This window comes from Antrostomus carolinensis, unplaced genomic scaffold, assembly GCF_000700745.2.
Source record: "Antrostomus carolinensis isolate BGI_N321 unplaced genomic scaffold, ASM70074v2 scaffold18397, whole genome shotgun sequence".
Classification (NCBI taxonomy): Eukaryota; Metazoa; Chordata; class Aves; order Caprimulgiformes; family Caprimulgidae; genus Antrostomus; species Antrostomus carolinensis.
Window position 1 is genome coordinate 5271 of NW_010326841.1, and position 15734 is coordinate 21004.

A 15734-nucleotide genomic window follows, 5' to 3' on the forward strand; every position below is an offset into this window, starting at 1 on the left:
CATTCTACTGTAAGAAATATTTTAAAATAATTACATATTTACAACGTATAACAGTCATTTATTTCAACAGCAGAAGTAGTAAAAAACGGTAAAAGTGCACAAAGTCTCTGTAGAGCAAATACTAATGTTAGCAAATGAACTTAACTATTTCAGAAGAAATTACAAGCAAAAGTTACTCATAATAAAAGACAATATTCTAGGTGGTATTTTCTCTTTCCCATTTCAGTTTCATTCCCAAATATATTCTGTGGGTTTTTTTTTTTTCCTCTGGAAGTGGCAGTTTTGTCTAGAACCATATTGCTTTCTAAATTAAATAGTTCTGTAACTTTTATTTTCCAAATAGCAATACTGAAATGAGTGAAAGCCTGGTATAGAAGGTTTTGCTGCTGACTTCAGCGAAGTTAAATCTTTGTTTCTGAAGAAAGCATCAATTCAACTCCTTACAGCATTCAACAGATAAAAGGATGTACATGCATGCATGCTTTTTATCCTCAAAAACATGTAAAAATGAAAATACCATGCCAGTGTCTGTACATCAGGGATATTATCTGAGTCACCAAGGAAATACTCCAAGGCAAAATAAGACAATATTAATGCAGTGGAGTATAAATGATATTCTGTGGATGGGGGAGGAAGCCATAAGCTGCTCTAGAAAAATGATAGGGGGATCCCTGGTCATTTCGAGCACAGCAGTTAAGAAAGATCACTATGTATAAATCTAATGTCTTAATGGCATTATTGAGATAATTTTTCAAAAGGTACAATGCAACTCACAAACACGTGTTACCAAATTCCATCAAAAAAGTTTAATTACATAAAAGAAATCCATTTATTTTAAGAAGTTATATATATTATTATTTTTTTTACAGACACTTAAATAAATCAAATGAAAAAAATACATGTTATGGACAAAAAATAGTTAATCTTGCACCAATTTTAAGAGACAAGACAGCAAAAATAACAATGACAGAACTAATCTGAACAAAGCCAAACAGGTAACAGCTCAGATGCCGCTAACGTGGAAAAAGCAATGCAACTCAAAAACTAGCTCTTTGTCAGCTTGGGTTCTAGTGCCACCTGCTGAAATAACAGTATTTTTCCCCTTGCAACCATAGCTAATATGCAATTTAAAATAATCCACTGCATTAGAGGGCAATACCTGAAGAAAGGTCACAAAGAAGATTAGGTGTTTGAGTAATCTAAGTGCACATCCAGAGTGCCATACACTGAACCTAATAAATTGAGAACCTTCTCTTGAATGATGTCAACCTGCTCTGAAGGGCAATAGTCATCCAAACTTGATCTGTAACAAGGAATTGAAAAAAACATGAGAGTACAGATATCACTACCATGACCACATTTCATATTCTTTTAATGCTCTGTGCCTAGGCTGAAGCTACCTGCAAACTGCTGAGTTCTGCCTCCCAGTATCCCTTCAAAGCCTAGAGCTGTGCTTCTCCTCACTACTTTCAATGGTAACAGTTTGCCTGAAGTTGAATAGAAAGTCTGGAGCAGATTAGAAATGTGACCTATTCATCCCTCCAATTCTACTCTCTCCCTGACTCTGACACAGAACATGTTGGCAGTCAAAGTTCAACCAAACGATCTAATTAAAGGACTGGTGGAAATTTAAGATTTAGAATTTCAAATGCTACTAGTAAAATCACTAGGGAACTTGAAATTCAACAAATCTTCACAATCCCTGGGATATAGCGTTATTTACAGTATCTGTTAATGAACTGCAAACAGATACTAGTAAAAATGCAGAGCTGACAATTCTTGGATTTTATATCTGCCAAGATCTACATAAATGATTCTGTTTTCTGTGCAACAGTGGATGATAACCCTGCAGCTGGCACAGGAAATATAGTTTTCTTTTATTGTAGGTATTAGCCATACTATTTCTTGTTGACAAAAATAATTTCATGTCAGCTTCTGCTATTGTTGCCTGCTCTTTAAGGGGACACTTAGTATTTCTTAAGTGATTAACTTACAACAATTTGTGAACAGATACACTGTGGTCTTCAAATTAAGTTTTCTGATAGATCCCTGGTTCTCCTAGGTCCCTGGCCTCAAACTCCATCCTGTTCTCCCAAATAACACCTTTACAGTCCTAGAAAGTGTAACTTTTTCCCCATACAAAGCTTTACTAGAGCTTTCTAGAATATAAATCCCTTTTGGCCTGTTAGATGAAAACCACCTCCATCAGAAGTTTCACTGAAAACAGAAATCTTACCTGTACTACAATAAACCCTAGAGCAAGAGAATAAAGAGAGTGTGACTTTAGCCCACGCAGGCTTGTCCAAGCTAGCTCTGCTCTTGTAACTAGCACAAGTAATAAAATTTGTGGAGATGCATGAACCCCAGTGACAGCTTATCAATCTCAACACACACAAGGCCTCATCACAGGCTTTATATACCCTGTGCTGAAGCTCATTAAGTCATTGTGTTTCCACTGCTTTTGAAATCTGTGCTAGCCCAATGAAACTGGACATCAGCACAGAACCTCCCCTTTGCTGTGTAGACATTGTCACTGCTTTATGAACAAGATTTTCACATGTCAATTTTCACTACACTATAAGGCTTCCACTTTAAGACAGAATTTAAGATGTGCCAACCAGTGCTATATTGAGGGAAGCATTTAGCTTCATAAGCACAGTCCGAGAGTTTTAAAGTAAAAGTATCTAGATAACCTTACCGAGCAACTGTCACAAGTGTGGGCTTAGGCATATCTTTTAGTAGAAGTTTAATGGATTGTATGAGGCCTTCGATCTCCTCTGCAGTGCTAACATGGTGAGGAAGCTCCATATAATCACAGGTCAAACCAGCTTGATGGACCTACATGTAAATTAAAGAGAGATATAATCTCTATTGATGAATTATTGATCACAGAATGGTAGGGGTTGGAAGGGACCTCTTGAGATCATCTAGTCCAACCCCCCCTGCCAAAGCAGGCTCACCTACAGCAGGTTGCACAGGACTGCATCCAGGTGGGCTCTGAATATCTCCAGAGGAGACTCCACACCCTCTCTGGGCAGCCTGTCCCAGTGCTCTGGCACCCTCACAGTAAAGAAGTTTTCCCTCATCTTCAGATGGAACTTCCTGTGTTCCAATTTGTGCCTGCTACTCCTTGTCCTGTCACTGGGCACCACTGAAAAGAGTCTGGCCCCATCCTCTTGACACCCACCCTTTACATATTTATAAGCATTGGTAAGATCCCCTCTGTCTTCTCCAAGCTAAACAGACCCAGGTCTCTCAGCCTTGCCTCATCAGAATGATGCTCCAGTCCCCTAACCATCTTTGTAGCTCTCCACTGGACTCTCTCCAGTAGCTCCTTGTCTTTCTTGAACTGGAGAGCCCAGAACTGGACACAGTACCCCAGATGTGGCCTCACTAGGGCACAGTAGAGAGGAAGGAGAACTTCCCTCGACCTGCTGGCCACACTCTTCTTAATGCACCCCAGGATAACATTGGCCTTCTTGGCCATGAGGGCATGTTGCTGGCTCATGGTTAACTTGCTGTCCACCAGGACTCCAAGGTCCTTCTCTGCAGAGCTGCTTATATCAATATTGATATGTAACTGTGTAAAAAGTCTCTAAGATACTGTCCCTAGGCCAATAGGTAACTTACAACTCGTCAGGCATTAAGAGTTGTGTTTTGTTTTTTTTCCCCCCAACTTGTTCTTTAAACAAAAAGAATAAAATTCTGGAGGTTGTATGGATTGTTTCATTATCTCCAGTACAATGTACCTCTCTTATGAATTCAGAGAATGCTGCAGCCCTCGAAGATGATAGGTCTTACATTCTACAAAGTAGTACCTTAAGTTCTATAAAGTGCATCAACAGACCCTGGTGAAATGAAACCATCCTTCACATGAAGCAGCCTGTGATGTCACAGTCCTGAAAGATCACATTAATGTTGCCTAAATACAGACAAGCAAAGTACAATTTTAGAAGCGTTGGGGAGGAAAAAACCCAAAACCGAAAACCAAACAAACGAACCAATCTGGCCTAAGTAATAAGACATTAAAAAAAAGGAAAACTACCAAAATATCACAAAGTCCTGAATCAAGAAGCAAGTCTGAAATGAAGCATGATCTCTTCCCTCCCTGTTGAAGCTATGCTTTTGAAATCTGTCTACTGTCTGCTCATTTACCTAGTCACCTACCATTTCGTAGTCTGGGCTTTCCATCCTGGTTTTCAAACTGTGAACTAGTTGAACAAGTGGCTTCATTCTGGAGTTAAAACAAAACCAACACTTGTTACATCAACAGGCAGAGACACATATATTTACCTTAAGTGGTTAAAAAAAAAAAGAGAGATAAAAAAAGAAAGTAGAAGCTAGCATAGCCTATGATTTGAAAATGAAATTTGCCCCTCTGTGTCATCTTGCACCTGAGAAAAAGGGAAATTACCAGCACTATTGTACTGTTTCACCAGGTCTTTCTTAGAAAGTCCTTATACTCATGCCTGTCTCTGGCAAGACCTCTTTGCACTTCTTTTAGGGCAGACCTGGAGAGAAGCTGTTGTAGCAGCTCTAAGTCATATGAATTCGATAAGAAATGTTTGTGGTCACTTACACAGGTCTGGCAGTAAATGCTGCATTTGATGGGGTAAATAAGTGATTTTTCTACCAAGGAAAAGCTTGGACTTTTGCTGTTTCTTTTCAGCTGAAAACATTTAGTTTAAAAGCATAGTGGAAGCTGCTGAGATGTCTTGTGGACACTGTTGCTCACGTACAGCCTTTCATTCACTTCTATTTTTCAACAGAAAGCAGAACCTTCGGGAGCACCAAAGTAGCCCTTCTCCACATCCTCTGTAGTTTTTGCTTTTTTGAGAGTGCTGCTTCACACAGATCACTAAATTTTTAGTCACTAAAGGTGTCTTTCTCCACAGACAACAGAATCTGAATGAAGCTGTACAAGGCTCATCTTGGAAGGCTTACCATGTCACTGAAGAGAGTAAAATGCCTTTACTTTTGTTTTGTCGGACTCTTTCTCCTCTAGAACTAAAGCAAAAATCATAGCCTTGCATAGATCCTATCCAGCCTCTCCTTTTTTTGTTAGGAAAGTGCTGGGTGAATCAGTTCCCAAACTACTGTTTGCATTTTAAGCCATTTAGAAATCTCCTACCCAGGATATGAAGCCCACTTCTGTAGGGTCTCTTCATCATCACTGTCACACAAATCAGCAAATGCTGCTTCCAGATCTTCTAGTTGATGAACACGGTTTTCAACACAATCCAGCAAGCCCTCCTTTAAATAAGCACATATAAACAAGTATGTTAGGGGAAAAAAAAAAAGGTAAGAATGTCATGGCTTACCCTATGATTTAAATTCTGAAATGACTGATCTACTGAAGTCGGGAATCAGAAACAGCTAATTCATTACTACAGAACCTCTTTTCAAGAGGATAAGAATGAATACCTGCAGAAGCTGTTATATCTTCAGAATAAATTACCTCTCTTTGCTCTGTCTTTCCCACAACAAATAAAAAAAAGCCACATTTACATTCTGGCAGAATACACCAGAGAAAGCTAAGAAACTGTACATGACTAATTGTTGGATTTGTTTCTATAGCACTGAAATGCTCAGATGAGAACAAGCTTTATATCCTAATAATGAAAGGATAATTTATTTTTTTAAGCTTAAAAAAAAATTAATATTATTACATCAAATTCGTTTTCAGAAAAACAAAACAAAATGGACTATTTGATGCTTTGAGGTTGTTTCAACTCTGAGTGCCTAAAAAACCATGGAATTAATTTAAAATGTCAGTTATTGCTCTGATCCTGCAAAGGTTTATGCTCTTTCTTTAAAAGTTCAGAACACATAAAGAGGCAGTCTCCTTGGAGTGAAGCTACACACATGAATACAGTTGTACACACAAACGTTTGCAGAAAGAGATCCTGCATAACATATCAAATGAAAAGCAATGCTTGACATCTTTAGTATTAAAAATGCAGCAATGTGTGAAGAAAAATTATTAAAAGGCACATGGGAATAGATGGGTAACAATTAAGAACATAATAATTCCCTCTTAGGATTCTGCTGCCTGTATCATGCAACAGATGCTGCTTCTTTTGGCCATGTCAACTCTGGGCTCATTTTTAAGAGGAGCTGAGGGTATCAACCATTCATGAAGTACAGCTTTATGATCCTATCCTGGGGTATGAATAAGATCCTTTCCTAAGCAGCACCAGTAACTAACTTTAAGGATCCCCCTCTATATTACTTAAGAAGCAAAACTAAAAAAAAATGAGTCCCAAACACCACACTATTATCTTTTAGTATGACAGAAATGTACATCTGACCTTACTTGGGAACTACAAAACCAGATTTTAAGACACTAGACTTCTAGGATATTTTCTGAAACTTCAAAAAACACCAAGTTCACTAGCTTTCTACCTTCAAACCCTTTAATTTGACTGTCACTATAAAACCATCCATGAATCTAGTCTTCTGTTGTTCAGTTCTATACCTATTCATTACTCACTCTGTCTGCTAACCATTTCAGTTCCCTCCTCTAAATTTATTGGCTTTTGTAAATAACATGTCCTGAAATAATATTGAGCACTTGAATCACAAGCATTTACCCTTTTTACATGTACTGCCTTTTAAATAGGTACTGGTTTTCATTGCTGACTAAGATATATGCAAATAAATTTGACAACCTTACACATATCTCAATTTCCTCATACACGCATACTAATTAGGATTTATTAATCTGTCATGATTATATGTGTTGAATCTCTTTGTAATAGTGTTCAGATGAGATTACAAAAGCAGAGACAAGATCTTGTTTAGAAATTACTTGGTGTAATGACCATTAATATGGCTATCTCCATGGTTTGGGTTCAGGGCTGAATGATTACTTTGGCACCTACAGCAGGCTTACATTTCCATGATTCAGAGTGTACAATGCATAAAATGAAAATTAAATTACAATGGTATAATACTGTCCTTTCTACATCTAAATAAATAGGTAAAATACCAGTTAGGTATTCAGCACAGTTCTGACTATCAAAGAAAAGCAACTAGGGCAAAGAAGGAAAGAGCTTGGAGGGGGAAAACAAAACACAAACCACCAAAAAACCCCAAACCAAACAAAAAAACCCCAAAGCAAAGCCCTGTTGAGCCATAAAAAGAACAAGCATGTAGACAAGTCATTATATTTTCATTTCTTCCTTGTCAATTACCACTTATTTCAAGAAATTAATTTTCACAGTCATACTAAATATTTATGCAATTCATACGTTTAACCAAAACATTTAATAGGAAAGAATTCCTAAGATGGTGCTGATTAGCATTCAGCATGTTCATAGCCTAACTGGAGATCACTTAATTAAGTACCTTTCATAGGTTCCTCCCTTGTTGTAACTAATTTTTACTGGGTAAATCAAAAGAATCATTCCCTCATATATCCCACAAGAAAATGTCATACCTCTGTTGCATTTCCATGAGGCTTCTTGAAATTATACAACTCTTGCAAAAGCTCATATTCTGTCTTTGAAAAAGAAAAAAAGAGGCAAAAAATTAGACTCTTCAAACAAGAAACAAGATCCTCAAATTCTTCATTCTTCAAAAAAAGAATCTGGTCACCAGAATCATTCATCTACTCTAGTACTGCAAGCAACTCTCTAGAACTGTAGGTGAGGAAGAGACAGTGAGGCTTAGGATAGCAATACTTCATGGCCTCAGCCAAACCTTTTGCAATTGCTTAAATTTAAACTTGGCTTCAAGAACAGATTTAAAAACTAAATATTTACAGACTGTTAGTTAAATGTTACAGAACTAAGATTCCAGTGAGACGCTGAGCAAAACTGAGACAGCAGATTCACGCAGACAAAACCAACAGGAGAGTACGATTCTAGGGAAACAGCACAAGTAAAGGCTTCAAGCTGGTTGGCCAACAAGTCCACAAGTAAACTACTAAAGGGGCTTGTCAGCCCTTCTCCTTGATAATATTTAGGTTTAATTAATTAAGGATAAACAAATCTCATTATTTACTGAACAGCATGAAAAAGGTGAAGGCATCAATTTTTCAGAGCAGAAGAAGAAAGGAAGGGTAAACTATTCAATATTTACAGAAATACATAACATCTTTAGGGCAATGTTTTGGATTTTAGAATTTTTTGGTGGGAGGACAATACTATCTGGATTGGTGAACTACATTTGCTTTTTAGCTTTTCCTTAGATTCTTTAATTTCAAGTGTTAAATTGGGAAAAATTTTTAGATGGAATTATCATAATTTACAATAGAGGGAACACAGTTAAGAAATATTAACTGCAAATGAAAACATTTTATCAAAAAAGGTACACTGCACACTCTGCACAAGTCCACTTCTGAAAGCATTTCCCAGAACTAAGAACCTATAACACAAAATCAAAAAAACCCACAAGAAACAAAACACCACACCCCATCACCCTGCCAAAAAACTAGCCAAATAACCCCCTCAAAAAAACTCCTCCATTATTTTATTCAGAATGTATTTCAAGCCCTAATTCTTGAAATACCCCTAAGAGGGGTACTGAATTCTATTTTTATATGGCAAGACCCCTGCCGTGCTCCCCCTCTGCTATATGCTTCTCTTTGTGATTCAGAACAACTGGCGTTGCAGAGTTTCTGAAGATACTGTGATCATAAATACTGAATGTCAGAAGCTAACAGAGGTCAGGGACACTATATGAACTTCTTTACAGTGAACAAGGAAGCAGTCATCTAGCTGAAACTCAAACATGCCAGACGATCTCCAGCGTAGTTGAAGTTAAAACAGTGTTAAAAGAGAGATTTAAATGCTAAAAAGAGTCAGGATATTGCAGAAGAATTTGTAAACCTAAATGCCACACTCAATTTTCAGGGCAGATTAGTTATCTCCTAAAAGCCCTGTTCATGTCAAGAAAGGCTAACTTGACATGAAAAGCTAAAGGTGCTAACTGCTTTGCACCTTTGAGGATCTACATATTTATGATTATACAGATGAGCTACCTTTGCGGTGCAGCCAAGTTATAAATGGAAGACAAGGCAGAGTCTTGAGCTCAAAGCCACGGCCTCAGAGACAACAGCTGCTTGCTCATCCTTACACTCAGCACTCCAGACAAAGGAAATGAGGGTAACAGCCTCTCTCCTCAGAACAAGTTACCATTTTTTGGATCATCACCACCACCATGACTTTTGAAAGGCAGTCTCCTGATACCGTTGTGGCTTTCCAACAGCATGTTACAGGGGGTAAAAAATGGTAGAATCTGTCATCTCCCCCTGATGAATCTTGCTGTAGGTATCTGGAACGTTACCTTTGGAAACCCAAGCACAGCTTTTATGCCCCAAGCAAAAAGCAGAAGTGAGCCATATACTTCTGAGCCTGAATGTGCACTCAATGTAGATTTCAAATGTAAGGATCTACCCCTACGGGGTTGTTGTGATTCTGTGGAGCGTACACTCCTTTAGAATGTCTCTCCTACAAATGTTACTATTAATCATGATCAGCTGATCTGCTAATTTATTTTAGATTAAAGTTTCTCCTTAGACATAAATGCTAGGACTGGTACTCTCTGGTGAATAGTAAGAGGCCTCTCCATTGTCATGCTTACCTGGGTGTACATTTCTTTGAATGGATTTTTAACTGAAAAAAAATCTAAGTCAATGTCCAAAACATACGCATCCCCTTTCTGCAGGGCTTGGCAGACATCTTTAACAACTTCTCTTATTGAGCATTCATTGTTTCTTAGCGAGGCCGAAGCTGAGAACTCTGACAAGGTTTCTGCCCTGTTCAGGGCATTTTCATTTTGTACTTCCTTTTTCTTCACATTTAGGGTGCTGTGATCAAGGTCACCAGGAGCCACTGATGAAGAGGGAGAAGTGGTGCTTGCTGTGTCATCTGTATTTAGCTTCATTCTCTTAGCATGTGGTACTTCGCCATTTTTTTCCCCACTGTTTGATGCTTCAGTGGGATTGATGAGAATGACGTGTAAATTTAAAGGCTTCAGGTTTTCTAGCTGATCAGCAGGGACATAAAGACCATCACTTAAAAAGTAATGATCTGTACCTGTAACCCTACAATTGACAATAACTCACAGTTAATATACATCTTTGCAAAGAGCTCAGAAAAAAGCATGTACACTTTTGGGATCCCAAGAAGAATGAATAGACTTTTGATGGGTTAACAGAAGCAATAAAACTATGTACATAAAATAATTTATTTTAATCCAAAGGTTTTTAAATTGAAGTTTTTTCTACTTCTTTATTGCTGAATAAATATATTAAAAATCTCTGTGTATTTTTTATGATAGCCCTACAAGGTTTTAATGGATAAGAAAAATATTCGACATTATACGCTACTAAGATTAATTTGCCACTGAATTACTTTTAAAGAAAACACCTAGAATTTAACAAGATATTATCAATATTATGGGATATAAGACTGCAAAGCTATGGATATTTTGTCTTGGATCGCCTAATTTTTAAGGAAAATTCTGTTAGCTGTGTTTGAGAACCTTAAACCCATGGATATATTGACTTAGTAGAAGTAAAATATTATGAATTAATGGGTACCATTTACCTTTTTTACCACCAATATAGATTCCCTATTCTAAGTGGGGGAGAGCCAGTAACTTAAGGATGAATAGCTACATCTAAAAGGAATCCAGTTAATTAAAAAAAATAAGCTAAAAAACAACCAACCAACCAAAACCAACAATGCTAAAAACTCTGGTTACAGTGAAACAGTGAAAATTTAAAGAATATAATTTTTAAGCTGTATTTCAGTACATTAAACCTTAAGCATCATAAATTCAGATTAAAAAATAAGCTTAAGAAGTGTGAACTTCTGCTCACTCGTGTTAAGGCCTCATTCGATTACAGGGCATCACCTTCAATCAACCACAATGACAAATAATTTCATAAAGCAGATGAAATTTGAATCTTAGTTTCCCAGTGTCTTGTGGCTGGATTATCCTGAGCTTGCTAAAATGAGAGCCTGGATCACAACTTCATCTTGTTGATGGGCCATTCACAGGGTGTCTTCTCAGAAATTCTCCAGGGTTCAACATGAGCTTATGCTAAAGCCTTTCCCTTAGTGAGACACTAACCCTATTGCCTATCCAGCCGCCTGTTGTTAACAAAACTTTTAGGAAGTTCATCGTTCTGAGGACTCCTTCCCTTCCTTCCTTCATGATTTCTGTAAGCCTAGAATCTGAAGAAAAGGAACTTGACTGTCATCAAAAGGCAGCTTGAAATGCTGTTTTCAAGACTGCTAAGGCAACTAGAGGATCTGTGGGAGAGCTATTTGGCCACCACGAAGTATTTCTGTATGTGTGCTCGTTCTCATGGCTAAATGTAATTGAAACCATCAATTTCTGTCTTATTATTTAGGTTTTCTTTAGGCTTCAGATTCACAATTTTAGAGCTTTAGTGTTTTATTTAAAATGGTAAAACAAAGCATTTCTCTGCTGTCTTGTTAAACTTGCTTCAAAAGATTTATTCTGATATGCTGACAAGAGATATGATTTGTAAACATCTATTCAAGTTGTACAAAATCACAAGGCAGTGAATACAGTGACTGTGAAACTGCCATGGACTTTGTCCTGCAGAATGAGGAGGGGCTCTGACCGGAACCTGAACCACAGAATGATTAAGATTGGAAGAGACATCTAGAAGTCTCTAGTCAACCATCTGATCGAAGCAGAACTAACTTCAAAGCCAGATGAGGCTGCTTAGGGCCTTGTCCCCCTGACTTTTGACTTTATCAAAGGACTTATGAAAGAGAATTCACCATCTGCCTGTGTACCTGTTTCAGTGCTTGACTAGTAGACTAATTTCAAAAAAACCCAAAACCCACCAAAAAAAACCCCAACAACAACAAAACCAAACCCACAAAACAAACCCAGAACCATGGCTGATACCAAACAAAAATTTTACTAGCAAGATCTTTGATCTTGCTAGTAAAAAACTGTCCTGATTGGTACCTTTAGGTTCCATTTAGAAAATAAAATAAAAGCTGCACTTCGCTTTCTGTCCAATTTTGTTTTCTTACAACTTTACTGAACACAAACCTCTGAACTTTACGGGTCAGTCAGTCATATTGCATTTAACCATGTAAGCACACCCTGAAGGGAAACTTATCAAAGGAACTAGCTGAAAATAGCTACACAGGAGTACAGAATCAAAGCAGAGCAAGTGATTTTTCTCCTCACATAGCCCGTATGTGACTCCTCTCTCTCTTTCAATCCAGAATAGTAAAAAAAGTTTGTTTTAAAACACATAGTTTTCTTAAGTATGTTACCATGAGATAGAATCATGCAAAAAGTAATTACAAATTTTGTAACATTTGCTAAATAGTAGTATCCTCTTTTTATTTCAGGCCAGTTTTATCAAAGTGACCTCATTGCTTTATTATTTATTTAATTTTTTAGACTGTACTAGGAGTTTGGTTAGAATGTGGCATTCTATGACTGAATGGTAAAGCAAGAAGGATCTCCTATCAATAATTGTAACTGGTAGAGAAAATAATGGATGCACTATTGATAAAGTTGAAAATTAGGTAACCCTGATGTTTAAAATTATTTAATATCTATCATCATATGATCATATGTATATAATCCTTGATATGTACTCATTGGGTGGAGTATAAGGTGGGTGAAAAACTGGCTAGACCAACAGTTCCATAGTGGTGATCAATGGTTCCAGGTCTCACTGACAGCTAGCTGTTCCTCAGGGATTGTTACTGCTTTGACAACTTCATTAAAGGCCTCAGCAATGCAGTCTTAGAAAGTTTACAGGCAGCACCAAACTTAGGAGAGTAGCTGATACACGAGGAGGTAGGGCTGGCCTCCTGAATGACAGACAGCCTAGAGGAACAGCCTACAGGAATCTCACTAAATTAAACTAAGATAAATACAAAGTCCTGTACCTGGGACAGAATTAACCCCGTGCAGCAGTACAGGGTTGGCACAGACAAGCAAGGACCTGCAGAATAGGAACTGGTAGTCCCCGTAGAAAGCAACCTGAGTATGAGTGAGCAGTACACCCCTGGAGCAATAAAGATTAATCACAAAATTTCATTGTATTCGCAAAAGCATAGCTCAAAGGCCACAGGAACAGATTTCTCCTCTTATTCAGCACGAGTGAGGTCACATTTGGAATAATCTGTCCAGATTTGGGCCCCCGGGACAAAAGAGATATCAATAAACTGAAGATGTAACAGAGGGTCACTAGGGTGATTACAGGGCCAGAGCACGTGATGAACAAGGAGAAGCTGAGGGAACTGAGTTTGTTTCATCCTGATAAGGGAAGGCTGAAGAGGATCTAATTGCTGCTCTTTGTTACCTAAATCCTCTGTTAAAAATGACTGTTTTCTGAGATTTTTTCACTTTAATGAGTGGAACTAATTTAAAACCTGGGTAGCTGAAGTGAAATGTGAATAGCTAGTTACCTATAAAAAAAACAAGTAAGGCACAATTTTTACTGTGCCATTCAAACAGTCACATGAGGTCCCAAGAAAATCACAAATAAAAATTAAATTTTCATCTTTATCCAAGAATACAAAAAAATGCCTGTGAAAAGCTATAGAGATAGCTTTTATATCACTAGTATAAGACAGCAGACAAATTACCTGATTGTAGTTGTTAACATGTCTTTCCCAATTAAAAAATTGTGTTTTCCTTCTGAGATCTGCTGAGCCCACGGTGGGTGAAGCCATATGACTTGAGAAATATGGCCAGCATAAACAGCAGGCATAATCCAGTTCTCAATACTTAATTCACTGCAATGAATGGAGAAAGGCAGGAGATAACACTTACTTCCCTGTAAGTAAAACATAGTCAAGAACACCACGAACATCTTCCACATCTTGAAAACCCCCATGCTAATCATCTGAAATTAGTGCTCTGTGTAAGGGTCACATCATCAAAGAAAGAAAAAGAGGGAAATATTTATTCGTAAAATAGACTAAAAATGTCTATAGTAGATTTTTAAAAGCTAGGATTATAGACTGCAATCAGCTTCACTCTTAGCATGGCACTTCCATTACACACTACATGGATTTGTTGTCCTTTTTCTCTTGATATATCAGAGGAAGGTGCAAGGAGCATCACCAACACTATTCTAAATAACTTCAAACTGACCTAATGAGATTATTTTATTATAAACTGCTCTAAGTAGATTTTAAATATAATCTCAGTTATTAAAGTGAGTCAATCAGCATCTACAGATTAGCACCCTTCCACATTATCAACACCTTATTTTTTTAGGTGTACGATATAGCCCACAAAACTTCTTATTCAACCGACAGAGATAACAAAATATTGACTCTGGGTAGGATGTCAAGTACTTACAGACCAATTGGATCAGCTTGTCATTGCTGTAAACCACCATAATATTGAAACAATCAATAATTATTTTAAAACAGGAAGAGAAAGACAACAGCAGAGATCACTCTGTGGTTTGTTACCTACCTACCTAAGAAGTTCAGGGAACACATTGGTCTTAATGATCAAGGAAAATCTTGTTCAACTTCACATATTCACCATGTCATTTCAATCCCAAAGTCAATGTTTCGGTGTGAAGGGAGAAAGGCTGTTTTAAAACTCTTCAGACAAAGCATCCACTCAGAGTGCTCTCCTGCTACCCAGAGGAACTACTTGGGCTAATAACATTATATAACTACTGAACAACTAAGCAAAGGGAATTCATATGTCTTAAATGGCTTGATATGCAACATAAACATTTTACCACATTCACAAAACGTAATTTTTCCCATTCAAAAAAATAAAGTTTTCAGCAAGAGTGAAAAGACAAAAGATAAAATTTGAACCTGACTTACATCTCTTTTGTTCATACTTCAACGCATTCATACCAATGTTCACTGTAAATCAAAGGCTGCAAGAAGTGGACGTACAGTGTTCTGATGCAGTACCCAGGACTTACTTAAAAAGAGCTTCTTTGTCAAATACCGTGTCTGCAGGCATATTCACAGGAATAAGAAGGTCTGGATGGGAATCAAGATGAACAAAGCTGATGTTATTGTCAGGAAGATGCTTTGAACCAATGGCACGATAGATGAAAGGCAGCACCTAAAACAACACAAATAAAAATATTTCAGTTTTAACCAGTGGGCTGAAAAATGCCACACTCCAACAGCAAAAACACTAGTCCCACACTTATGCCTTTAGAATTTGGAGTAGAAGGAGGAGGAGACAGAAAACAATACAAAGGGGAAACAACTCCAGTGGCAAGACAGCTCATGAACTGTAATCTTTATGAGCCCAAGTGTTTCACACAAGACGCTGCTGAAGCATCACAGCTCTACTCCCTCTTTCCTTCTTTATAGGAAGTCTTGTTTGCTGTAGCGCTTCTCACTAATCATTTGACTCAGTTCCTATTTTTTTTCATTTAAAACTGAACCCCAGGAATGTCTTTCCTCTTCTGCAGAACACTGTCCCTGTATTGCTTTCTCCATGCTATAAAGCTTCTTCACCATGCATGGGTGCTGTGGAGATAAAAATATTTCATTACTTGTGTTTTATAAGTTAACTGATACAGAGTGAAAACTGACCCCATCATGATTTAAACTTTAGCTTATCTTTAAACCTATCCACCTTGCAGAAAGGGCTTAATTCCTAATCCCTACGTGACTTAGTAGCTGGAATAAAGGGACTACCTTTCTCAACTGCCCAAACTTATCGCCTGCTGAGGGTCTTCATTCAAAGGTGTGAGAAACAGGAGATGAGGCAACTAATCA

General features: G+C 37.5%; 1 protein-coding gene across 1 annotated transcript; it reads right to left on the reverse strand.

The window, feature by feature from the left end:
* Window positions 1-933: 933 nt before the first annotated feature.
* CUNH5orf22 (chromosome unknown C5orf22 homolog) lies at window positions 934-15066 on the reverse strand (the record flags this gene model as incomplete). The annotated part of the gene is made up of 8 exons (XM_029085893.1): window positions 934-1303; window positions 2699-2838; window positions 4168-4234; window positions 5132-5253; window positions 7442-7504; window positions 9589-10051; window positions 13608-13757; window positions 14921-15066. Coding segments are annotated over 8 exons (1272 nt in total), but the record flags the coding sequence as incomplete, so codon positions are not given.
* Window positions 15067-15734: the final 668 nt, after the last annotated feature.